At 41.1% G+C, this 26,888-nt stretch overlaps 1 protein-coding gene and 1 long non-coding RNA gene across 16 annotated transcripts in view; both read left to right on the top strand.

Moving 5' to 3' along the window:
- Nucleotides 1-26,888, top strand: part of CAMK2D (calcium/calmodulin dependent protein kinase II delta) — a 559,079-nt gene that overhangs the window by 194,763 nt on the left and 337,428 nt on the right. For all 15 annotated transcript variants that reach the window (XM_030190831.1, XM_030190832.1, XM_030190818.1 and 12 more), the window contains exon 3: nt 21,443-21,502. In XM_030190831.1, coding sequence (XP_030046691.1) covers nt 21,443-21,502 — 60 coding nt within the window. The remainder of the gene's footprint in view (nt 1-21,442; nt 21,503-26,888) is intronic.
- LOC115461188 lies at nt 3,314-15,175 on the top strand. Its single transcript, XR_003940671.1, has 3 exons — nt 3,314-3,324; nt 11,078-11,083; nt 15,090-15,175. It is a non-coding gene; the product is annotated as an uncharacterized LOC115461188 (long non-coding RNA).

The following is a 26,888-nucleotide window of genomic DNA, read 5'->3' on the forward strand; positions in this document are numbered from 1 at the left end:
ATTGTTTTGACTACATTTGCATGCTATTTGTGGTAGTGTTTGCCACCCACATTGAAGGGCATAATTGAAAGGGGCACCCAAGTTTTCCTGAGGACGTCCTCGCAGGACGTTCCGGCATTAATAATAATAATGCCTTTCACTTGCCAAACAGGATTACTTCACCCAATTGACAAATTCCCTTGGCTGCAACCCTCGACTCCTCTTCGCCACACTAAACTCTCTTCTCAAGTTACCTCCATCCCCAATTCCCCCATCTCTTTCTCCTCAGACCCTAGCTGAGCACTTCCAGATAAAATCCGTAAGATTAACCTTGAATTTTCATCCAAACCCTCCCCACCTCTCTCTCCCTTAGTCCTCACCCCCTACTCTCCTTCTTTTTCCTCCTTCTCGGAAGTTTCTATTGAGGAAACTGCCCTTCTTATTTCCTCCTCTAAATGTACTATCTGTTTCTCTGATCCCATCCCCACTTATCTACTTAACACTATCTCTCCTAGTATCATCCTACTATCATCCCCAGTCACATCCTTAATCTTTCACTCTACACTGCAACTGTTCCTATGGCCTTCAAACATGCTGTTGTCACTCCACTCCTTAAAAAACCCTCACTTGACCCTACCTGTCCCTCCAACTATCGCCCCATCTCCCTTCTCCCTTTCCTCTCCAAATTACTTGAAAGTGTCTTTCACCGCCGTTGTCTTGACTTTCTTTCTTCACAACCTATTCTTGACCCATTCCAATCTGGTTTTCGCCCTCTTCACTCTACTGAAACTGCACTTACCAAAGTCTCTAATGACCTACTACTGGCTAAATCCAGAGGTCTCTATTCTATCCTTATCCTTCTTGACCTGTCTGCTGCTTTCGACACTGTTGACCACACTATACTTCTGGATACGCTGTCCTTGCTTGGATTCCAGGGCCCTGTTCTTTCCTGGTTCTCCTCTTACCTCTCACTTTGTTCTTTCAGTGTTCACTCTTATTATTATTTATTTCCCACCTATTTGCAGGCTCAATGTGGCTTACAAAGATCTGTTATGGCATCGCCATTCCAGGGTAGAAATATTGTTGTTACAAAGAGATTGAGGATGACAAAAAAGAGTTAGGCAAACAGTGTAGAAGGAAGACGTTCAGAGAAGGGGAGAGTAGTGAAGTATTATCATTAAGCTATGGATTCTCTTGGTAGGCCTTGTTGAAGAGGATCCACTTCAACTTCCATCCCGCTTTCTGTTGGTGTGCCTCAGGGTTCTGTCCTTGGACCCCTCCTTTTCTCCATCTATACCTCTTCGCTTGGTACCCTGATTTCATCCCATGGCTTTCAATACCATCTTTACGCTCTCAGAACTACATCTCCACCCCTGAAATCTCAACCTCGATCCAGGACAAAATCTCAACCTGCTTGTCCGACATTGCTGCTTGGATGTCTCAACGCCATCTAAAGCTCAACATGACCAAAACTGAACTTCTCATTTTTCCCCTAAACCCACCTCCCCTCTTCCCCCTTTCTCTATCTTTGTTAATGGTTCTCACATCCTCCCTGTCTCCTTGGCTCGTAACCTTGGAGTCATCTTTGATTCCTCTCTCTCCTTCTCTGCACATATTCAACTGGTCGCCAAAACCTGTCGTTTCTTTATCTACAATATTAGCAAAATTCACCCCTTCCTTTCTGAATACACTGCCAGAACCCTTATCCACACCCTTGTCACTTCTCGCTTGGACTATTGCAATTTACTTCTCACTGGTCTTCCGCTCAGCCATCTCTCTCCTCTCCAATCTGTCCAAAATTCTGCGGCATGACTTATTTTCCGCCAGAATCGTTATACCCACACTAGCCCACTCCTCAAGTCACTTCACTGGCTCCCTGTCCGCTTCCGCATTCAGTTTAAACTTCTTGTACTGACCTTTAAATGCATCCACTCTGCAGCTCCCCATTTCCTTTCCACTCTCATCACTCCCTACATTCCTCCCCGTGAACTACGCTCACTGGACAAATCTCTCGTCGTCCCCCTTCTCCTCCACTGCTAACTCCAGGCTTCACTCCTTTTCTCTCACAGCACCTTATGCCTGGAATAGACTTCCCTAGCCTGTATGTCTAGCTCCATCTCTACCTGTTTTCAAATCTATTCTGAAAACCCACCTTTTCACTGCTGGTTTTTAGCTCCTAGCCACTACTCAATTGCCTTCCCCTGGTCCCTTCCTTCCTTCTCACCCATTACTTCCCTCACCCGTAACTGTCTTGTCTGTCTGTATTATTTAGATTATAAGCTCTTTTGAGCAGGGACTGTCTCTTTGTATCAGGTGTTCAGCGCTACATGTGTCTGGTAGCACTATACAAATGCTAATAATAATAATTAAGCAAAAGTGTTTAGGACTAATTGTGGGGCTCAAAAGAGGTTTGGGAAAGTTCATGGTGGAAAAGGTCATAAAATAATTAGTTGGGTAGGTATTGGAGAGCCATTTCTTATTCATGGAAATGTGCGATGAGAAAATGATCTACTTTGTAACCCAGTCTGGCACATGTCTGACACGGGATTCTAAGGTCGATTAGACTCAGCATAGCTGTTCTTATGTTATAATATTTGCAATGCTAACATATGGCTGTACATTTTGTAGCCTGGTTACATGGTTCTGGGAATAGACACATACCTGGTTGCTATATGTTATGTTGGGCTGGGCTTGCTACGCATTCCTTATTTTAAAGTAAATAACTTGTCATGCTGAAAAAAAATGATAGCTATTGATATAGGTCTGCAGTTATTTTAGCTTTGGACAAAACACTGCCAGCGTGGCTGTAGATAGCTTTCACCCATGGACTTCTACACCAGCTGATTAATCACACTTTAAGGAACATTAATACCATTCAGGACTTTCCCCTGAACACATAGTAACGTGAATGATTTCCATAGACAATTCAACTGTTGATTGTATTGGAATACTTTCTATGAAAGTGATGACATCGTGCTTTTTAGAAGAAAAAATTACTTTTATAGAAACAGTTTTTCTTTATGAATTTGAATGTCTGGCCTCCTTAATCTGCTATCTGACTGGGTTTCTCAAGAGCTCACATGGTTACGTGACATCTTGTAGAAACCCAGCATTTTTGTCCAACAATAAATTGGTGAGTGAGTTTATCCTTATAAAGGTGTCTAGCGCTGTGAAGTAGCACTGGGCACCTGCTAGAAAGCATTCCAGCTTTGCCAGCTTTAGAAGTATCTTTATCAGTATGTACCTTGACGTGAGCCCAGCAGAATGATCTGATCTGTTCAGTTGTTGTTGTTTTTTTTTTTTTTTGTGGTGGTGTTTTTTTGTTAAGCAGTTGAAGTTTAGGAGGTTTGTACTTTAGCTTTTTTTAAAGCAAGTTTTAATTTAAAATTTTTGTTTTAAGTAAATAAGTCTGGAATTAAAACTGGCTATTTGAACAATGTTTTTTCCTGATTGCTGAACCCACCCATAACTTTATGATGAAAGTTCTCTTTGTATTGTTTTTTTTTTTCTTGATTCTGTCAATTATTGGAGCTAGTGACACATCCTGTCTTATCCTCCCTGTCTTCCTTTTTTTCTGGCATTCATTGTCAACACGGTTTCTCTTTTCTGTTCTTTTTTTATTGTTGTGCTACACAATTCCCCACCTACAATTTAGTTTGATGATTTGTCTTTGGTTGGATTTTATGTTGTTTTATGTTCAAATTATTTTATCGCTTGTAAACCACTATGTTGCTCTCACTAAATTTCAAATGGCGGTATATCAAATACTGAATAACATACTAAATAACCAAATAAATAAGTTTTTCATTGAAAAGATAGGGTGTAAATTGAAGACCTACTTTGCGTCTCTTTAAAAGGATGGAGGAACTATTACAATATGAGTATTTTCTGCTTTCAAGTTCAAGTTGTTTAATCTGCAGACTCTAACCTATTTATGGATGCACACATGGAAGTTCATTTCTTTGCATGAAGTTGTGTTACATACAAATTTTCAGAGACATGTGCAGCCTTCTACTGTCCTTTCGCTTCTGATGGTCTGTCACCTTCATCAGCTACGACACTTAGGGGTCCTTTTCTAAAGTGCTGAATGACTTCTTGTGGTAGTACCATAAGACTACCACTAGGGGGTCATTAATACCATTTTGAAAACTGGAGCCAGTTGATGTGGATGCATAGAGGGGGTCACTTCCACCCTGTGCCACTAGACTGCTGGAGGAGTCAGAGGGGGCAGAAGAAGGATTGGGCTGTGCTGTTAGGGGATTCTACTTGGGGAGGGAGTTGAATTTTGGGAGGCTGCATTATGGGGGTGGGCACTGTCTGAGAGGGATCAGAAGTGGGGGAAATGCTGAGGGGATCAGAGGAGTGAGAAATGCTGGGAGGATTGAAACGATGTTGAACCACCACTGTGGCTATCCTTTTTTACTTTGGGCAGCAGCCTTTAAGAACAGTCACACTGTCAGCAGCTAGCATATGACACTGGCCCACTAAAGTAGCATCCAAGATAGGGCTGGATTTTTACCATGCTAGCTGATTTTGGTGTGGCGATAGCTGTTGATGCAGGCCCATGATTATGTCTATTGTGTGGTAGAACCTGTGATAGTTGTGTACTGTAGCTTTGTAAAAGAGTCCCTTAGTGGCATTTCTGCTTTAGTTCCGCTTTCTTATGCCTTTTTGAAGTTACTGTACTTTTCTCAGATAGCTGCAGTTTTGTTTTTTTCCAGATGAAGTGAATATTTTGTGCTTTGCTAGTGTAATATGGTATGGTGAATTTCAGAGTTATTGATTTTGCTGACAACAGGCACAAAAATAAATAAATAATCTATCTATATATTTGGAAAAGACTTTTTGAATGTGACTTGCTCTCTACCCTCCCCCTGAAGACCACTGATAGCCTGGAACAATAGGACTACCAGTGTAACAAAAGCTGACTGGGTGGATACTGGAAAGATAATCACCACCATTCTGCAAATAGCAGAATCTGTATATTGTCAGCAATCACAGAGACTGAATAACAAAATGCAGCCCATCTACCTGAAACTCCCAGACAGTGACCCACCTAATCCTGTCAAGTACCTTTGGGGGTGTGTACTACTGCCCAGTAATTGGTCAGCCAAGAAACATGTGACCAGCTACCATGCTGCCATCTCAAAAAACAGAAAGAACCAGTTTCCACCTGTCCCTGAGTTTTGATTGGATCAATACACCCCATCTGACTTCCAGCCTTAATAATGAGCATTCTTGCAAAAATATGGACCTGTATAGAAGAATGCATCAAGAAAATGCAGCCAAAATGAAATACAACTTGCACCCAAGTTCTGATTGGCCATCAGAATATTTTATTGGCCTAATGGGCTACATTTGGAATGTGTTCATGAGTCAGTAGAATATTCACATTATACCTATCTCATTCCCTTGTGGCCCTGGTGGGATATACAATTTTAACTTCCTTGTAGAAAGGTATTGTTTTCAGAACAGTAAACAAAGCTAAGCTGAACTCATATTAGCATAAATCAATCTGAGTGTGTTCTTCATGAAGCCCTAATTATTCAACAAATTCATTCATTAACAAAATTAGTAGGGCCAGTTTTTGGTTATGCCTGAGTAGCCTTCTCATGTATCACAGACACTATATGTTACTGTAGCTGAACACAGCACCACAGATCTACTTACCCAAGAGGAGAGCTTTTGATTCTTAAATAAACATCCTGACAAGCTTTAAGCCTGGAGTGACAAACACTTTACAAATATAGTCAAGATCTTCCTGGACGAATCATAGAAGATTCACGGCTGGGTTCATGTGTAAATGTTCAAGCCAAGTGAGCATGTTTGGTCAAGGGGTTGAGGGATGGTGGGTGTTGAACAACTGGTGTAACAGGGGTAAAAATTCTTATTCTCAGGTACAAATAAAGTCTATTGTCAACACAGGTAATGCAATGGTTTTAGAAGGCAGATTAGGAATTTTACACAAGAGAAATGTGTCACAAGATAAATATTGTTAGCAATGCAGAATTATTAACTATGCTGGATTAATAGTAACTCGACACGAGTCGTGTCAGGTCCCCTTTATTGTTTTAGAAGATTGTTGTAATAAAGACCTTTCCTGGACACCATCTGTGAGAGGTTCTTATTTTTTTTTGTTTCTTTACTGTTTGATGCCTGGCACTGCCCCATGAAAACCATGGATGGGGAGAGAGGCTTGATGGGGTTGAAAAAGGATGGCAGCAAATCTAGGAGGAATTTCTTTTTCTTTGCAACATTTCTCACATCTTACCCAACCCCAGAACTTCCCTACCAGGGTCATCAGTATCTTCAGAAATCATATGGGGACTGCCTTAAAGATCTCAGTATATATATATATATATATATATATATATATATATATATATATATATATATATATACTTTGGAAAAAAGGCTGGAGAGAGGAGAAATAATAGAAACATGGCATAAATTCACAGGAAACAAGTCTCAGTTGAAAGGAAGCTCTGGAATGAGGTGCATAGGATGAAGGTGAAAGGAGACAGACTCCAGAGTAGCCTAATGAAATACTTCTTCATGGAAAGAGTGATGAATTTGTGGAACAGCCTCCTGGTGGATGAGGTGGAGATGAAGACCATATGTGAATTCAAGAAAGCTTGACACCAGTACATAGGATCTGTATGGAAAGGAAGGAATAATAGATGATATGGATGGGCAGACTGGCTAAGCCATATGGTCTTTAGTTCCTTTCTCTCTCTGTTTCTGAGTGGGCAAGATGGGCATGTGTCTGGGGTGTCCGTCCGAGGAGTGCTAGAGAGCAGTGTCGCCACCTTTGGGCTAACAGCAGAAGTAAGCTGCTGTGTAGTATGTGAAAGTTCACTTCCACACCCAGCCAGTCCTCCATAAAAATCATGGATGTTCCTGTGCATAGGATCAGCAGGTCATATGATTGTATTATACAGGAGGAAACCTCCATCCATCTCCAAGGCACCTTCCAGCCCCTTGACAGTCCTTTGCCCCTCTCTACACACATACCCAAACCCCTCACAGTGCTTTGCTGTAACCCCCTCCCCCCTACGCAGCATCCTGCCATACAAAATACACCTCCTTCCTCTTAACATATGCCCCCCCCCCCCAGATGCTTTCCAGAGTCTGCTAATTAAGGAAGGGAAGGGAAATGGGACTTGATATACTGCCTTTCTGAGGTTTTTGCAACTACATTCAAAGTGGTTTACATATATTCAGGTACTTATTTTGTACCAGGGGCAATGGAGGGTTAAGTGACGTGCCCAGAGTCACAAAGAGCTGCAGTGGGAATTGAACTCAGTTCCCCATGATCAAAGTCCACTGCACTAACCACTAGGTTACTCCTCTGCTGGCACAGCAATACTAACAAGTTGGGATGTGGATACTGTAAGTGTGCACACCCCAACTTGTTAGTATGGATGTACCAGCCTGATGAAATACTAACAAATGACAAAGCAGTAATAAAACAATAAGGCCCCAGTACAGAGAAATTACTCTTCTACTCCTGTTGCGCTGCTTGTTTTCATTGTTGAAAACATTATCATTCTCTCTGTTCATGACAGTTTCACAACAGAAATTGATTTGCTGCACATACTTTCACTTTTAATGAGAATTGAAGCCAGAGGGTAGAAATTAATGCAGTGCTTCATCACCAGTGCACCTGGTTTAGCAAAATTATAAGCTAAGAAAAATGTCCCTGTTCAACAGCATCTTGTGTGTGTGTGTGTGGGTTTTTTTTTTCCAAGTTTGTCATAGTAATATATAGTAAATGAGGATAGATAAAAGTCTGAAGTGGCCCACCCAGCCTGCTGAGTAGGGTGATTAGGGGCTGTAACTGCTATGATTTAAGTGCCCTTCCCCAATTCCGTCTTAGAAGTTCAAAAGTCATTATTAAACTTTTTTGAGCTGAAGTGCTTATGCTTGGTTTCCATTCTTTTGCCATTTAGGGATCTTCTGTACTTATCCCACTCCTTTAAAAAAAAAAAAAAACACACACACACATTCTTAACCATTTTTTACTACTACCATGTCCAGGACAGCACTCTAGGCATCTGCCACGCTTCATATTATGTCCCCTAGTTCTACAACTTTCTTTCCTTTGGAAAGCTTCATTTGAACAAACAATGCTACGTGTTTAAAACCGTTCAAAGGTCTCAAGGTTTCATCTAATGCCAGAGTTCAAAAGTTGTGATTTATTTATAATGCTCATAAGGTAACTGGATTGTGTTGCTCTAAAATCAGGTTTTGCAGACACTCTGTAGTCTCATTAAATCACGTCCAGTTCCAAGTTCTGTCCTTCTAACTGCCTTCCAACATTTGCCATCTCATATTAGCAACCTGCTTTCAGGGCATGGACTGTTTAATAGAGCCCAAATGGAGGGTCAAGAAGCCATTGATTGGAAAACAGACTTGCAACTGAAGGGGGAAGTTATCAACATGGGTTTCCCGTTAAGATGGGTTATTTTACTGCGCCATGCTATTTTAGCATTTTGTGCAATGAAACCCTGTTCTAAAATACTACTACTTATCATTTCTAAAGCGCTACGTACGCAGTGCTGTACACTTGAACATGAAGAGACAGTCCCTGCTCAGCAAAGCTTACAATCTAATTAGGACAGACAAACAGGACAAACAAGAGATAAGGGAATATTAAAGTGAGGATGATAAAATAAGGGTTCTGAACAAGTGAATAAGGGTTAGGAGTTAAAAGCAGCATAAAAAAGGTGGGCTTTTAGCTTAGATTTGAAGACAGCCAGAGATGGAGCTTTACGTGCCGGCTCAGGAAATCTATTCCAGGCATATGGTGCAGCAAGATAAAAGGAACGGAGTCTGGAGTTAGTGGTGAAGGAGAAGGGTGCAGATAAGAGAGATTTACCCAGTGAGTCTGGAGTTAGTGGTGAAGGAGAAGGGTGCAGATAAGAGAGATTTACCCAGTGAACGGAGTTCCCGGGGAGGAATGTAGGGAGAGATGAGAGTGGAGAGGTACTGAGGAGCTGCAGAGTGAATGCACTTATAGGTCAATAAGAGGAGTTTGAACTGTATGCGGAAATGGATAGGAAGCCAGTGAAGTGACTTGAGGAGAGGGCTAATATGAGCATAATGACAATGGCGGAATATTAGTCGTGCAGCAGAATTTTGAACAGATTGAAGAGAAGAGAGATGGCAAAGTGGGAGACCTGTGAGAAGCAAGTTGCAATAGTCTAAGCGAGAGGTGATAAGAGTGTGGATGAGGGTTCTGGTAGTGTGCTCAGAAAGGAAAGGGTGAATTTTGCTGATATTATAGAGAAAGAAACGACAGGTTTTAGCAGTCTGCTGAATATGTGCAGAGAAGGAGAGGGAGGAGTCGAAGATGACCCCAAGGTTACGTGCTGATGAGATAGGAAGGATGAGAGTGTTATCCACAGAAATAGAGAATGGGGGAGGAGGAGAGTTTGGTTTAGGGGGAAAGATGAGAAGCAACTTGTGGTAAAATAACCCATCTTGATGGTGGCCCACGTTGATAATTATGACCCTGAGTATTATACCAAAAACAAATCATATAGTGCCTATCATTTTGATTTGAAAGCAATTGCTGTTATTCAGGTGGAGGTTACTGTATTTCCAGCAGCAAAAAATGGAATTGCTTTGCAAGGAACTGAAGTGTGGTTTTCTCTGATTAACATACTGTCTAGTTGCTGAGGAACTATAGTTCAGAAATATGCACAAAATATTCAGGGAATTGGAGAAAATCCTTCAGGATCATCAGAAAAGGAAGCCTCTTTTAGGGGTCTTTTACTATGGCTCGCTAGTGTTTTTAGCATGCGTTAATATTTAGGGTGAGCTAAATGTTAGTGGTGTGCCCTAAATATTAGCACAAGCTAAAAATGCTAGCACACCTTAATAAAAGAGGCCTTTAGTTCAGCAGTATGAATTAATCCTGTAGAGCGCAGCACAGACTCGAGCAGAATTAGTCAACTCTTCTACAAGCTCCCTAACTGCTAACCAAGGAGCCATTGAACTCTGGATTCTGGTATAAGAACTAGGACTTAACCTGAGACTGAGGAAAATGAGGACATAAGTTCTTAACCTGAGACTGAGGAAAATGAAGACATTGCTACTGCTACCTCTGCTCATAAAACTTAATAAATCTTAGCAAATAAGGATCATTTAAGCAACCCAACCTTCGCAATTATCCCTGCTTACACTAATCTGCATCTTGTTGCTGTGCATTCTTATCCCTACCACTGCCCTCTGCTTTAAGGAGATCTCTCAACTGTCAGCCATACAAACTCTCCACTAATTGTCAGGACTACTCATGTTAGACTTTTTAACTCCCATCGCCATAATGGCTTAATATTTTTAATAAAAATTTGTATACATTTTTTTATATGTGCGCAGAACCGGTACCCACTGTGGAAGAGGTGACCATCCATCCCATCACAGCACATTTGAATCCGAGACATTTTTTAGAGGGTCTTTTACTAAAGGAGAGGGTGTGGTTAGTGATAGTCCTTGAGAGGACCTTAGTGTCCTTTACTTTAGTAAAAGATTAGCTTGAGTTATCTGCAGCAGGGACCATAGGAATAAAATGGCCCCGAGTACTTGAAGAATAGGATGATCCTGTACACACCACCAAGGACACTAAGGTCCTCTCAAGGACTATCACTAACCACACCCTCTCCAAAAGACATTACAGGATGTGATACCCGCAAACGAGCCTTCTCCAGAGTAGCCCCCACACTCTAGAATGCATTGCCTGAAAGGCTGCGCTTAACACAAGACTTATCTCTACTTCAGGAAGCAGGTGAAAGCTTGGCTCTTCAACCAGGCCTTTAATGGAAGAAGTAACTAACTTGTTAGTCTCACTCACACACACAAGGAGTGACATGGGCTGCACATACTGCAGCAGGACATGTTTGTCCACTCCTACCCTAGCTGAGATACTATTTAACCATCTCTCTGACCTCCTGTGCACCTCTCTTTAAATTAGTCTCCTTATTTTCTAACTCCTTTTACTCTCTTACCTATCTATATGTTAACCATCTTTCTGACCTCATGTTCAACTTTCTTAAATTAGCCATCTTACTCTCTAACTCCTCTTACAATACACAAGCATACAGTTTGTAACATTACTGGCAAACTGATTTTTTAGGGTCATTTGACAATCTAAGATCACAGTCCCCTTTTTTGCTTACTTTAAGGGTAAAAGTTTGTCATCTCTATGTATGTTCCTCCCCCCACCTAGGGTTACCTTATCCACCCCCCCCCCCCAAAAGAGGACACATGCCCTGCCCCTGCCACACCCCTGCTTGCCCCGCCCCCTTTCACACACCCCTAAGGGTGTCCTAGCCTCCCCTTACCTTACTCTACTGCCCTGGTGGTCTAGTGACCTCTTTGGAGCAGGAAAGAGCCCCCTCTTTCCCGCTCGGAGCACTGCCCTGCATTCTGTTCCCCTTGCAATGCTGAGTGCTGACGATCCTAGTGCGGATTCAAAAATGGCCACTGAGAGTTGAAGCGCGCTCATGAGGCCGCTTCAACTCTCGGTGGCCATCTTGAATCGGCGCCGGGACAGTCAGCGCTCAGCATTGCAACTGCAAAGGGAGCAGAATGCAGGGCAGCGCTTCGGGCAGGAAAGAGGGGCTTTTTCCTGCCCCAAAGAGGTCACTAGACCACCAGGACAGAAGAATAAGGGGAGGGGAGGCGAGGCTAGGACACCATTAGGCCTGCCAGCCCGCCCAGAAATCCGGACAAATGGGCAGGCTGATAAAACTGGCCATGTCCTCAAAAAGAGGACATGTCCAGGTAAAACCGGACATATTAATCTAAGTTCCTACATGGCAAGGCTAGTGTATGTTAACATAGTAACAATGGGTTTATGAATGTATGCAAATCTATTTGCTGCATATTCATTGTGGATATCCTGAAAACCAAACCAGTTAAATGTACTCCCAGGATAGGGTTGAGAAACTGGTAGATAGGGAAGGGCGCAGTAGGTCGCAGATCTATAAAGAATAGTCTGTTAATGTAAGGGCATTATGGCAGCTTGACCCCTAGTTCTATTACTGTGAAACTACCACTAGGTGCCACCTGGCACTATTTTGAACCCGGTGCCTGAAGAGGCAGGAGTGACTTGGATTTGCTCCTTGACCACAGGAGCTTTTCAGGTAAGTCTAGGGGAGGTTTAAGTAGTAGGGCACGGACATGGATGGGGAGACTTCTCTGGTGGGGGAGTTATCTGGGATTAGGATGTCTGGCTTGGAGGGTAGGGGAGATTTGCCCCTAGTTAGAAATGTCACATCTCTTTTAAGTTGGCTTCCTGGCAGAAAAAATAATACCAGCTGTAAAATTTAGTGGAGTGGATGAGTAGCCTAGTAGTTAGTGCAGCGGACTTTGATCTTGGGGAACTGGGTTCAATTCTCACTGCAGCTTCTTGTGACTCTGGGCAAGTCTCTTAACCTTCCATTGCCTCAAGTACAAATAAGTACCTGTATATATTATGTAAACCGCTTTGAGCTTTAAATGTTGTTGCAAAAAACACAGAAAGGCAGTGTATCAAGTCCCATTCTCTTTCCCCATTCCCAATGCAAAAACTTCCTTTTTTGATTTTACATGATGAAGTGCTTTGCATACATTTGTGTGCTTTACATCTCATTGTTTCCTGTTGTGTGTTGTAAACTAATATGATTTATTTAGATTTTGCTTACAACTTTTTCAGTAAAATAATGCACAGTTTTACCTTTTAACATGTTAAGAGGCAAAAAATGTGGGTTATTCTCTTTACATACATTAGTAACTATCCTCAAAGTAAAAACAGCAGGACTTTTTTTTTCTTTAACGAAAAGGGTGATGGATACATGGAGTGGACTCCTGAAGGAGATGATGATAGAGGCAAAAACTGTGACAGAATTAAAAAAGGCATCAGATAAACACAAAGGGATCCAAGAAGGTGGTAGCAATGTACTGGGCTAACTTGCTTGGAACAATCAGACCAAAGCAGCAAAAAAATGATTATACTGTGCTTCCAGAAAGGTGGTATTTACAATCATAAATAAAATGGCATGGGGGAGGGGGGAGGTGGCAGGTTAAACTGCAAGACAGTTAAAAACATATATAAAATGGTAAGGTGGGGAGAAGGGGTGTTATTCTGCACAGAGTGGAATTTAAAACTGTAAATAGAATGGCACAGGGGAATAACCTGCACAGAGTGGCATTTACAACTCAAAATACATAGTAACATAACATAGTAGATGACAGCAGGTACAGTCTATCCAGTCTGCCCAACAAGATAAACTCATTGAATATGATACTTTATATGTATACCTGTCCTTCATTTGTCCTTGCCATTTTCAGGGCACTGACTGTAGAAGTCTTCCCAGCACTGGGTTTGATTCCTAATTACCAGTGTTGTCACCCAATGTCCACTAAGCTTCTGTGGATCCACTCCTTCTGAACAGGATTCCTTTGTGTTTATCCCACGCATTCTTGAATTCTGTTACCATTTTCATCTTCACCACCTCCCCACGGGAAAGCATTCCAAGTATCTACCACCCTGTCCGTGAAAAAATACTTTGACCTTATTCCTGAGTCTGCCCCCTTTCAAACTCAGTTCATGCCCTCTAGTTCTGCAGCCTTCTTGCTTTCGGAAAAGGTTTGTTTGCGGAGTAATACATTTCAAATATTTGAACGTCTGTATCATATCACCCCTCTTTCTCCTTTCCTCCAGGGTATACATGTTCAGGTCAGTAAGTCTGTCCTCGCATGTCTTGCAACGCAAATCCCATACCATTTTTGTAGTTTTCTTTGCACCGCTTCAACACAATACTCCCAATTGAGGCTTCACTAATATAGAATGGCATTGGGGAATAACCTGCACACAGTGGCATTTAAAGCCCTAAGTAGAATGCTTGGGGGGGGGGGGGGGGGAGGGGAGGGGAAGGGGAGAGGTAACCTGAGTGGAGCAGTAGTTGTAGCCCTAAACAAAATGGGCAGCCTGAATTGGCTATTTTGTTCTTATTTGCCATCATTTACTCCATTATTTGATTGGCTGATTTCATCCTACTTGTTGAAGAAATGTCTTTTGTTTCCTCAGGGTATATAGAACTATGTAATAATGCTGAGCAGGGGTGATGATTGAAATGCATTTCAGCAGGGTGTATCCTGAAAGAATTGATTTAAGACACACCTCATAACTGAATTGAATTGCTGTTTTACTATTATTTTCCTGACATTGTGAAAATTTATTTTTCTTATCATCCTTTTTCTCATTTATTCCTGCTGCAAACCTGCACTACACTACCTTGAAGGGCATTCCCAAGATTTATGTCTCTGAAAATGCTTTCTGTTCAAATGACAAGTAGGTTAGTGCTTTGTAGAAGGGAATTGGTCTTTCTAATGTTTACATTAGCATCACTGGTTAGGTGCCTTTTTCTGCCTCTCTGTTTAATGCTATACTGTGTATTTTTTTGCTTCCCAGACTCCTTATTTTTAGGTCTTGTGGAATTTACAAATGACCGTCTTCACTGTGATACTATAAGAAAAATTAACTCTTGGAGGCTGTATGTCTGATTTCTAGCATTTATAGAAGTACGAATGTGAAGTGATCACTTCCTGTGTGCTTAAGAACCAAGGTTATAGTGCCTCACCACTTGAAGTGATGCCAAGATAATGTAATTAACGTCAAATAATAGGCTTCTTATCAACTCCATAAGATATATATATTTTTTGTTACTGGAAATAAAGGGTCTGATAATTATATTTAAAAAAAAAAAGAATCTGAGCTCCTAAGTTTGTGGCCTATTTTTGTGGTCTGCACTATTTTAGCACTTTCCCACATGCTGAGGCCACTTTTAGTGTGACTAAAAAATGAACACAATTTAAAAAAAATTAATAGCTAAATTCCCACCTATTTTGCAGCGCGCAGTGATTTGTGCAGGGCATACCTACTCTCCACCCAAAACATACCTTCTACACTAAAAAATATTTGTAGTGTGGGATTGGTACGCACCAAACCCAGAACTACTATGGAACACCTGAGCGCATCCCGTGGTAGTGCCTTTTCGCAGAGGTAAGCATTCGTTAGTACTTACTGCTGCTTAGTATAAGGGCTCTTAAATAGCCTTAGCAAGCTTTCAGTAGAAAATTCATTTTAATGTAGGAGCTTTAAAGTTATGTTCGTAAATTTAGGCCTGCCATTCATTTGCCTAGGTTTATGGACCTAGTGTTGAAAATCAGTCCTAAGTTTGTAAATTGTTTCCCTGCCCTAAATCTACCCTTGTTGCTACCCAAATTTTATGCTCTAGTTTAGGAGTTCAGAGAAATTTTGAATAGAAATTTAGGGGCTCTTTTACTAAGACGCGATAGCGTTTTTAGCACGCGCCTAAAATTAGTGTGCGTTAATTTGCTAGAGATGCCCATATATTCCAGTGGGTGTCTTTAGCATTTGGCACGTGGTGATGTTTAGCGTGCGCTGAAATTGCTAGCGTTGCCTTAGTGCTGCTTAGAAAACAGGGCCCCGAGCCTGTTAAAAAGCAGCCTGCGGTAGTTTGAACTTGTGAAATTGGTGTGTACTGAGCCATTTTTTACTGTGGCTGGGAAAAAATTATTTTTAAAATCTTGTATAAGAACGTCCTTCTGTATATGAGTGAGCTGGTAGCTCCTTTTCATAGAGGTGACTTCAAAATACACACAATCAATTGTTATTGGGCTTTCCTTTAACAAAGAAAATAGCACAAAGAACACAAGAATAGCCACACTGGGCATATTTCTGTATATGGAGAATGGCTGAATATTGTTGCTGTCTGAGTGGTGCTGCCAGCTTTCTCCTCTATCTAGGTATTCAGAAGCAGTTACTATCTGAATGCTGTCACTGAATTTCTGGATTTTTTTTTTTTTTTTTGCTCACAGTGACAAGCTCAATGTTGTATATATGTGTGTGATGGGGGAAGGGAGGGGCAGTCATTTCCAGGAGGGCTATAGTGCACAAAGTAGCCTGGCACTTTTCTTCTGACCAGTGCTAACCACTGCAGATTAAATATTACCCTGATGTTGAATTCTTGCATTTTTATAGGAATAACAAAAAACTATGTGTATTTTTTTTCTTTATCTTGTTTTGTAGACTTCCAGAATGCTGTTGTGCTCTACTTTAGAGCATTTTCAGTTATTTATTGAATACAGGTTTGTCATAACGTTTTTTGTTTTGTTTTTGTCGTGCTTCTTCAAAGATTTTTTTGTATAGTTCTTTCTTTGTAATTCCTCTACTCCAGGAAAAAACGCTCTTTCTCATTTCATATCATTTAGTATGTTTAATTCGTCTAAAATCACAAATATCAAAGGGGTTGGCTGGCATCAAAAGCAGAACTCCCATCCTTGAGTGCTACAAACCAGTTGACTTTTTAGGATGTCTATAGTGAATACGTATGAGCGCTATTTGCATGCCCACTTCCTCCATTGTATGCAGATTAGGGCAGTCTTAAAAATCCAATTGTTTGCAGTCCTCAAGGACTGGGGATTTTGAGACTGCTGGTCTAAAGTTAAGTTAACTTTATTCATATATACGGTGGCTTTATCTATTTAAATAACAGTTCTGAATATATAGATGAACAGCAACAGTTCCAACACTTACCGGTGTATCTTTAATGTTAGATCTGCTGTTTAGCAGACATAAGCTATACTGTTAGTTATCCGTTTACTGGCCAAATATTGCCCCTTTCTATGTGGATAAAACTGGATTATTTAGCAATCTAAGGTACTCATTTTCAAAGCATATAGACTTACAAAGTTACATGGAGGGGCTTTTTTGATATGAGGTCTAAGTCCAACTTTGAATGCTTTTGGTCAAAATGTCTAAAATTCAAGTGGAGATTGTGGAGGGGCATAATCGAACGTGGACGACCATCTCTAAGGGCATCCATCTCTAAGGACGTTCCGGCGAAGGGGCGGGGAAACCCGTATTATCGAAACAACATGAACGTCCATCTTTCGTGCCGATAATACGGTTGGGGACACCCAAATCTCAGCATTTAGGTCGACCTTAGAGATGGTCGACCTAAATGTTGAGATGGTCAACCTTACAGATGGTTGTCCCCGGTTTTTGGCCGTAATGGAAACCGAGGACGCTCATCTCAAACACGACCTAATCCAAGCCCTTTGGTCATGGGAGGAGCCAGCATTCGTAGTGCACTTGTCCTCCTCACACGCCAGGACACCAACCAGGCACCCTAGGGGGCACTGCAGTGGACTTCACAAATTGCTCCCAGGTGCATGTCTCCCTTACCTTGGGTGCTGAGCCCCCCCAAACCCCCCTAAAACCCAATCCCCACAACTGTACACCACTACCATAGCCCTTAGGGATGAAGGGGGGCACCTACATGTGGGTACAGTGGGTTTCGGGTGGTTTTTGGAGGGCTCACATTTACCACCAAAAGTGTAAAAGGTGGGGGGGGGGATGGGCTTGGGTCCTCCTGCCTGAAGTACACTGCATCCACTAAAAACTGCTTCAGGGACCTGCATACTGCTGTGATGGAGCTGGGTATGATATTTGAGGCTGGCATAGAGGCTGAAAAAAATGTTTTTTTATTTTTATTTTTTAGGGTGGGAGGGGGTTGGTGACCACTGGGGGAGTAAGGGGAGGTCATCCCCGATTCCCTCTGGTGGTCATCTGGTCAGTTCGGGCACCTTTTCGAGGCTTGGTCGTGAAAAAAAGGGACCAAGTAAAGTCGACCAAATGCTCGTGAGGGACACCCTTCTTTTTTCCATTATCGGCCGAGGATGCCCATCTCTTAACCACATCCCTGTCCTGCCTTCGGTACACTGCCGACACGCCCCCGTGAACTTTGGTCATCCCCGTGACGGAAAGCAGTTGAGGACGCAAAAAAATCAGCTTTCGACTATGCCGATTTGGGCGACCTCGGGAGAAGGACGCCCATCTCCCGATTGTGTCGGAAGATGGGCGTTCTTCCCTTTTGAAAATAAGCTAGATAGTCATTTGCGAAACAGAAAAATGTCTATCTTTTTTTTTTCTTTCAAAAATGACTATGTTCTAGATGTTTTGTGCTCAAAATGTTTATCTTTTTGGTCCATTTTTGAAAAAAAAAAATGTCCAAATGAAAAACGTAGAAAAGTAAGTCATTATGATGTAGGTGGGGCCAGCATTTTTAGTAGACTGGTCCCCCAGAAATCCCAGGAGACCCTAGGGGGGGCACTGCAGTGGACTTCATATAAATGCTTCCAGGTACACATCTCACCATTGCTCCCTTATGTTGTCTGCTGAGCCCTCCAAAACCTACCAAAAACCCACTGCCCCCAACTGTACACCACTACAATAGCCCTTATGGGTGAAGGGAGCACCTATATATGGTGTGTTTTGAAGGGCTCACAGTTTCCACCATGTGTTAACGGGTAGGGGAAGGTATGGGCCTGGGTCCACTGCACTGAACACTAAAGTACTCCAGGGACCTGCATGCTGCTCTAACAGACCTGACCATAATATTGAAGCTGTCATAGAGGCTGTTAAGTAATATTATTATTCACATTTTTTGGGGGTGGGAGAGCATCATTGACTACTGGGGGAGTAAGGGGGGGTCATCCCCAATTCCCTCCAATGGTCCTTATTTGTTCTTAGAAGAGGAGTAGACCATAACATTGAAATTTCAGTCCTAGACATTTTCGTTTTGTTCCATTATGGCTGTAAAACGTCCAAGTGTTAGGAATGCTCTAATCCTTCCCCTGAATTGCCCCCGACATGTCCCATTGTGATTTGTACGAACTGTAGACGAGTTACCTAGATAAACGTCTGCAAAATAGGTATTGAAAATACTGATTTGGACATTTTTATGAGAAAAGCATCCAAATGCTGCTTTATGCCACTTTTTAGACGCTTTTCTCTTTAAACAATGAGCCCCGTAGTAACCTATGTAACTTTGTAAGTCTATACGCTTTGAAAATGAGCCTCTAAATGGCCTAATTTTAATCAAGCTATAAGCAAGCTATGCATAACTTGTTTTGAATTTTGGACCCAAAGGGCTTAACCACCATTTTCAATTCCACCTTGCATAGTTCTGGGTGAGGGCAGGACATTTTAATGTTGTTCTCAGGGCTCTTTGTGTCTTTCAAAGGGCACTTTGGAATATGGTAATTGCTAATGAAAAGCTCTTTAACCTAATGAAATTAATAGATACTTACTAACCAAGGTGAGTTATAAGAAATTGGCCCCAGCAGTACTACACAGGGATAATAGAATTTCCAAAGACAAGTTGAATGTATGTCAAAAAGGGTGGCCGGATCTGTACCAGCTTTGAGTTTGTGCTCTTTGGCTGCTGGGCCCATCTTTGTAACGTTTAGCTCTATGCCATAGTCAAAGGCTGTTGTAAAATGGAGAACGTAAGCTCAGACATATGGGAATAGTGCAGCAAGCACATTTAAATTTAGACAGAATTCCTCCAGTTTCAGATGCCAGAGTGTGGAAAATAATCAGAAGTGCAGACGGTGATTTATAGCCAACACTGAAACTCCTTCATTTGATACAGAATGTCACATAGTGGAAGTGAAATATTTATATCCTTGGCTGCTCATAATTAATTCATAGGTGTGCAATGAATATCATTCTAAACCTGGCGACGGAAGGAACGAGTGCAGTGCGAGACTAATAATATCACACATAGGAAAAGGACTCTGGTGTGAGAGCAAAGTTTTCTCTGGTGATGGAGGGGTGGGGCACGGGAATCCCTTTTATAGAGCTCTTTTTAGGAAATATGTATGTAATATGTACAATTTCTCATTCATAATAGATTTTCTCAATGTTAAACATCCATAGCTATCCCAGTACGTTTATGATACTGTATTGTAAAATTGGATTCTTACAAATTACTTTCTTATGCATTATTCTTTTGTTATGTGTCCTATTCTGTTTATTGTAAACCACATTGAGTTCAAACTTGTTTGGGATAACATGAGATATAAATGTCACAAATAAATAAATCAGGGGCCCTAGGAAGGGCCATGTGGCCTTTAAGGACTCCATTGCGAGTGGGATAAAGGCGGCTATTTGAGTTCACTTACATTGGCAAGAATCATCCGGTTCATCAGAGACTCAAAGCATGCTCAGGCTGCTTCCTGGGAGGAGGCCTGGGCAGTATCCTCTGAGGAGATCTGCAGGGTGGTTACATGGTTGTTGCCTTGTTCCTTTGCTAAGCACTTCAGACTGGACATGATGGCCAAAGCCTGCTTGGATTTCGGCAGAGCCGTCATTCAGGAAACCTTGTTTCCCCCATCCAATAGGTCTGCTTCGGTACATCCCATTGGGTCAGAACAGTGGAAGCTGATGCTGAGAAAAGAGAAATTATGTCATATGTGATCATTTTCTTTTTTTTTTAGTCACCGACACTGTTCTGGAATCCTGCCCCTGGAAGACCTCAGCCAGGGGTTCTGGGTATGCCCTCTGCTTCTTTTCAGTTCATTAAAAAAAAAAGAAAGAAAAAAAAAGAAACAAACAAACAAACAAAAAGGGCCAATATAATTGTGAGTGGCAGCCATATAGGGTTCCTGTGAGAGAGTACTTTCCTGGTATATGCAGGATAATGAGTGCCACTCTGTGGTGTTTTGTTCACTTGTCTATCATTGCAGCTGAAGTGGTTGATGGGAATGGGTGTGTTATGAAAAAGGACCTTCTGCTGCTTGGGCAGATGCATACTGGATTGTTCCAGGAGGCACCACATCTTATACTGTGATATCATTGATAGAATTCAGTTTTCTCTACCTCCATCTGCTGGTAGGAGGGGATAACAACCCATTGGTTCAGAACAGTGTCGCTGAGTAAACAAAAGAAAATGATCAGGTATGACATAATTTCTTTTTCCCAGGAGTCAAAAATGATGATTCTGTACTAAAGAAAAGCTTGAACTTCCCATTGCTGACAGGACTGGCTAGGGCAAGAGCCTAGAGTAATCAATCCTAGAGCCTAGAGGGATCAATCCTGGTTTTGATTAGTTTGAGTTGGTGTGAATTTCTGACGAGAGGAATAAGAGTCTGCAAATTGTAGGTGATATATACAGCCACACCACTTGGCTACAGGAAAAAAGTCACTTTTTAAAAAAATTTAAGTGTTTCACAAGTCTTTTAAAGTTCTAAGAAATAACATCTTTTAGTAAATGGTAGGTACTGTAAAAATATGGAGGTTGGCTAAGTATTACCATGCCTCACTTATAATGTCACATAAACATTTTAACTTTACATTGGCTGAAATTTCCATTAAACATTTTGGGCTCCTTTTACTAAGGTGCACTAATGATTAGCATACACCAAATTCTACGAAGCTTGTAGGAATAAAATGGGCTTCTTAGCATTTAGTATGGACTAATAGTGCACTTTTGTAAAAGTAGCCCTTTGATTCTAATGAAGAATTTATCATTTCTTAAAATGTGTATTTGTATTAGGTGGGATGTATAGCTCATGCTGAAAATTTTTTTTTAATTCTTCTTTGCAGACCACCAGAAATTGGAAAGAGAAGCTAGAATTTGTCGCCTTTTGAAACACCCAAATATTGGTAAGTTAAGTACAGAGGTGCATATGAAGTACGTATGATATGTTGTGCCATGTGATGATTGGGAAAAAAAAGAATTTACCAGGATTTACAAATTGAAAGACTGGGAAAATGAATCAGTGGTAGTATCAGTAATAATAGTGACTTTTGAAGCCATAATAGAGAGTCGTATAAAGAACTAAGAATTGCTTAACCTGGAAGGACTACCACCTGAGCAAGTCCCAAAAAACAGAAAGGCAGTCGATCCGCAAGCTCCAAGATGGAAGTGACAAAAGCAGATCAGTGATCGATATAAAAACTTTTATTCATGTAAGGAGATTGCTATTTACATGAATGAAAGTTTTAATATCGAGGACTACCACCTGACCAGCATCAGAACTGCATATACTCTACTGCAATACCTTTAAAATTCTTAGGAACTTGGGGTAGGATTTGAATTCATGGGGGCCGATAGTCAGACCGGCAATTGGCGGGTGGGTGGCCGGTGACCGGCATTGAATATCCGGTTTATTTTTGGCCGTTATGAACATAGCCAGCCAAGTCAATATTCAGTGTTAGCCGGCTAAGTTCATAACAGCCAAAGATAAGCCTGCTATTTGGGTGGCCAGATTTGGCTACCAAACTTAACCAGCCAGCCGCTAAATATCATGCTTAAAAAATTTGGTGCAGAAATCAATGCTGACTAAGCGTATTCAATAAGCGGTGCCTAAATTTAGACGTGGTGTATAGAATACACTTAGTTGATATCTCAGCACCTTTGTTGACTTCGAATAAGGAAGATTCTTTGGACAAGTTGGTAGATGACTGGTATTCTTTCTTAGGGTTAGCATTAGATATAGTAGCGCTTATGAAGGAAGTTTGTTTTAGTGGAGATTATAGGTCAAGACTTGGATGAGCCCTGCAGTGCAGGTGCAGAGGGAATTGAGTCAAAGCAAATGTTTATGGCAGAAAACTAGAGATATCAATGATTTTGAGAGTTACAAGTTATGCTTGTTGGAATATCTGTCATTATGTGAGGATGAGAGAAATAATTTTTATAGATTTAAAATTCAAACTGCTTTGCATCGACCAAAGGAGTTATTTAGTACTGTGGGACAGTTGGTACATGTCTCAGGGGGCCCTGCTCCTGCGGATTTTGCTGCTTATCCTTTTCAGAAGGTGGGTAATTTAGAAAAATCATTGGTAGCCACTGGGAATGTAGTTATGCTTGATGTCGTTTGGGCTGTCTTTGATTTACCAACAAAACAGGAGGTAGCTAAAGTTGTATCTTCTTTAACACTCACAAAATTGTTGATTGATCCATGTTCAGCTGCAGTTATAAGGGGTTTGGCATCAGCAGTATCTCCGACTTTATCTCTGATTATGGAGAAATTGTTATCTTCTGGGATGATGCCTGTAAAATGTAAGGTTTCTACAGTTAAACCACTTTTAAAGGGTAATCATTTAGATGTATCTGAATTAAGTAATTATAGACCGATCACTGTGGTTTCCTACAATATTGAAGGTAATTGAAAAAATTGTTCTTCGTCAATTGAAGGAATGTGTTCAGTTGACACAGTGTTTGGACGATTATCAATATGGTTTTAGGGAAGACCATAGCGTTGAAATTCTGTTATTGTCCTCTTTGGATGTATTAAAGCAGGGGATTGATGAAGGTCGTACATTTTGCTTTGTTTTTTTGGATGTGTCATCAGCGTTCAATACAGTTGGTATTGATCTTTTGCTATCGAAACTTAAAGGATTGGAGGAGTAGAGTGGAACTGGTTTACTTCCATTTTAAAGGGTCGTCAGATGCAAGTCATTAGTAATGGAGAGGTATCTACAATGAAGCCAGTTACTAAGGGAGTGCCACAAGGCTCTGCACTTTTTGCGTAATTATTTAACATCTATATGGGTAGAGTTGAGTAGGGTTTTTAGGAATTTGCAGGTACAGTATAGGATGTATGCTGACAATGTACACTTCTTTTTTCCAGTCCAAGGAGGATACACAGGATTGATTAAACAATTGAGTGATTTATGTCTGCTGTACAGAAATTGATGGGTTTCATTTAGATTAATTTTGAATTTTGGTAAAACTGAATTGATGGGCTGCATCACGTTAACCTTCCTTTTTTAGGCAGCACTACTCCTCAGGAAGAACAGACGCAGCCCCAGACCAGGTCTGGCAGGAGCCGCCGTCCACCACGACAGGTCAAAGATTGATTTATAATCTGTCGTCTAAAATGCTCACAAATAGCCAAGTTGAGATCCTGCAATTGGGATTATCTTTTGTTCCCTATACTAGATATGATGATTTTGCCACACGTCAGTTTTTGTATCGGTTTTTCAGGAAGCTCAAACTTAAGGCGCATTTCAAAGATGTGACATCAGAATCTACACTTACACCCGCTATACTTGATACCCCTGCGTTTTTGTCCAAATATCGCATCCCCTCCACCTGGATGCCTCCGGGACCCCCTGATCCCATCATTGAAGCTTTTCAGAGACTTGTTTTGAATGACGTGGAAAAAATGGAGAATGTGCCACGACCATCATAACTTATCTAATATTCAGATGAAAGAGATGAACGAATTACAGGAAGATCCTACGATCACAATACTTAGAGCTGATAAAGGGAGAGCTGTGGTAATTCAAGATCAGGAAGCATATACAAGAGAGGCACATAGACAATTGGATGATCATGCATTTTATATCAGGTTGGAGGGGGATCCTACATTACAATATCAGAGCGATGTGAAAATTCTCATAGATCAAGTATCAGCGGATGGTATTATTTCTACACGGGAAGTGAGATATCTGTTTTTGCAACATCCTACCACTCCGGCCATTAGATTTGTGCCGAAGATCCACAAAAGCCTTCATAACCCGCCTTCATGACCGATAGTGGGTAGTAATGGCTCAATACATGAGCCATTATCACAATTTTTGGACTTCCATTTACAACCTTTACTGCAGGGGACTCCTTCATATGTTAGAGATACGGCACATTTGTTATCTATGTTAGGAGATCTCCAGTTAGATGAGTTTCAATATATGCTCATTACTATGGATGTGAAGTCCTTGTACACTGTCATCCCACAGCAGGCAGCTTTACAAATAGTGGATATGAACTTACAAAAATTGGATATTTCCCATCAAAAGTTGGCTTTGTTGAATTCAATGGCACAATGCATAGTGCTGCACAATTATTTTATGTTTGAAGATACGTATTATTTGCAAATACGAGGAGTGGCTATGGGGACAACTTTAGCCCCCACCATAACATGTTTATATATGGTTAATTATGAACAACAGCATGTCTATCTTTCATGTTTTGCATCCAACATAGCACTATGTGTCAGATACATTGATGACGTCCTTCTTATATGGAAGGGGGATCGACAACAACTTGATATTTTCTGTCAGCATCTCAATACATGTGATCCAAACATCGAATTTGAAATTAATGTGGGAGGAACTCAAGTAAATTTTTTGGACATTCCTATCACATTACAACAAGGTCGTTTTAATACTCAGCTGTTCCGTAAACAAACTGATACAAACTCTGTACTTCACTATTCTAGTTTCCACCCGATGTCACAAAAAGAAGCTATACCTTTTGGACAGTTTTTACGGGTGAGGAAAATATGTAATTTGAAAGCAGATTTTCACAAGCATGCTGCAGATATGTCACACAGATTTCAACAGCGAGGATACCCTCAGAAGGTTATATGAAAAGCACAAAAAAGAGCTGCCAACGTTTGGAGACGATGGCTGTTTGAATCAAAGAAAGATAGAGGGCAGTCCCGCTATGATGAAACTGTCACGTGTGTGTTGCCATATTCTTCAAGAACAATGCAAATTAAGAACATTATTAGGACCCATTGGCCTATGTTACAGTTACATGGCATTGTTAGCATGCCATGGTTTGCTTATACAAGATCTCATAATTTGGGTGAACTACTAAAACACAAGGAAAGGAATAGCTCTTCACCAAGCGATAGAGGCCATTTTAAATGCATTGGCTGCATATATTGCAAATATGCTTGGGTTATGTCAAGTGTCATTCATCCGGTTACTAAACGCATTGTTCATATGCAATAAAGAACAGACTGTGACACAGCGCAGGTCATTTATGGCATACTGTGCCCATGCTCGCTATGGTATATAGGACAAACCAAACGGAAAATCAAACAGAGAATAGGTGAACATCTCAGTAATTTGCGTACACATAAGAAGGAGGCTCCGTTGGTGAGCCATTGGGATCTTAAGGGTCATCGCGAGGAAGACTTAAAATTTGTAGTTTTAACGCGTATTAGGCAAGTTTGGGGTGGCAACATTGTATCCAGTTTACTGAGAAGAGAAGCAAGATATATCTACAGCTGCCAAACTACAACTCCCAGGGGCCTCAACAAGGCTATTGATTGGTGGGCGGTGACACAGCTATAATAGGTTCATTTAAGATATAAATACTACTGTGCATGTGCTGGCGTTTTGCCGACTTGCACAGGGACTGCTGTCTGTATCCATCTGGTGGTCGTTGGATTATATAAGTTTAGTTTCCTAAATTATTTCATTAAGTGGTATAATATATTAGTATATAGCGTTACCATTTATGAATGAAGATTTTATTTTCTAGTTTTTGTTCTCCTGAAGACGCCTAAGGGCGAAACATGTGACTACATGTTGAGAGCGAGATAAGGCAATCAAGGTTTTAAGAGATGGGCACTTTATCACACAGTAAATGAAAAATAAAAAAGAGGCACTTTAAACAACTGGGCCAGCACACCGCGGGAGGTGGTGGAGATGAAAACGGTAACAGAATTCAAAAATGCGTGAGATAAACATAAAGGAATCCTGTTCAGAAGAAATGGATCCTCAGAAGCTTAGCAGAGATTGGGTGGCAGCACCGGTGGTTAGGAGGCTGGGTTAGTGGTTGGGAGGCGGGGCTAGTGCTGGGCGGACTTCTATGGTCTGTGCCCTGAAAATGGCAGATACAAATCAAGGTCAGGTATACATATAAAGTAGCACATATGAGTTTATCTTGTTGGGCAGACTGGATGAACTGTAAAGGTCTTTCTCTGCTGTCATCATCTACTATGACTGTGAATTTGGGTGATTCTGTGTTACCAGTGCAGGAATGTATGTGTGTGTTGGATATTACTTTGGACCCTTTATTGTCTATGAAGGATCAAATGTTGCAGGTGGTTGTCAGCTTTTTTTCAGCTTCATTTGTTAACAAAGTTACAGCCTGTGTTGCTATATTGTGATTTTTGGTCTATGATACAAAGTTTAGTGATCATGTATCGATTTCTACAATTCATTATATTTGGGTTTGTCAAAATCAAAGATACAATTACTGCAGGTGACACAAAATGCCTCCACCCGATTGTTGGTGGGTGTGTCCAGG

The sequence above is a fragment of the Microcaecilia unicolor genome, chromosome 2 (genome assembly GCF_901765095.1).
Source record: "Microcaecilia unicolor chromosome 2, aMicUni1.1, whole genome shotgun sequence".
Lineage (NCBI taxonomy): Eukaryota > Metazoa > Chordata > Amphibia > Gymnophiona > Siphonopidae > Microcaecilia > Microcaecilia unicolor.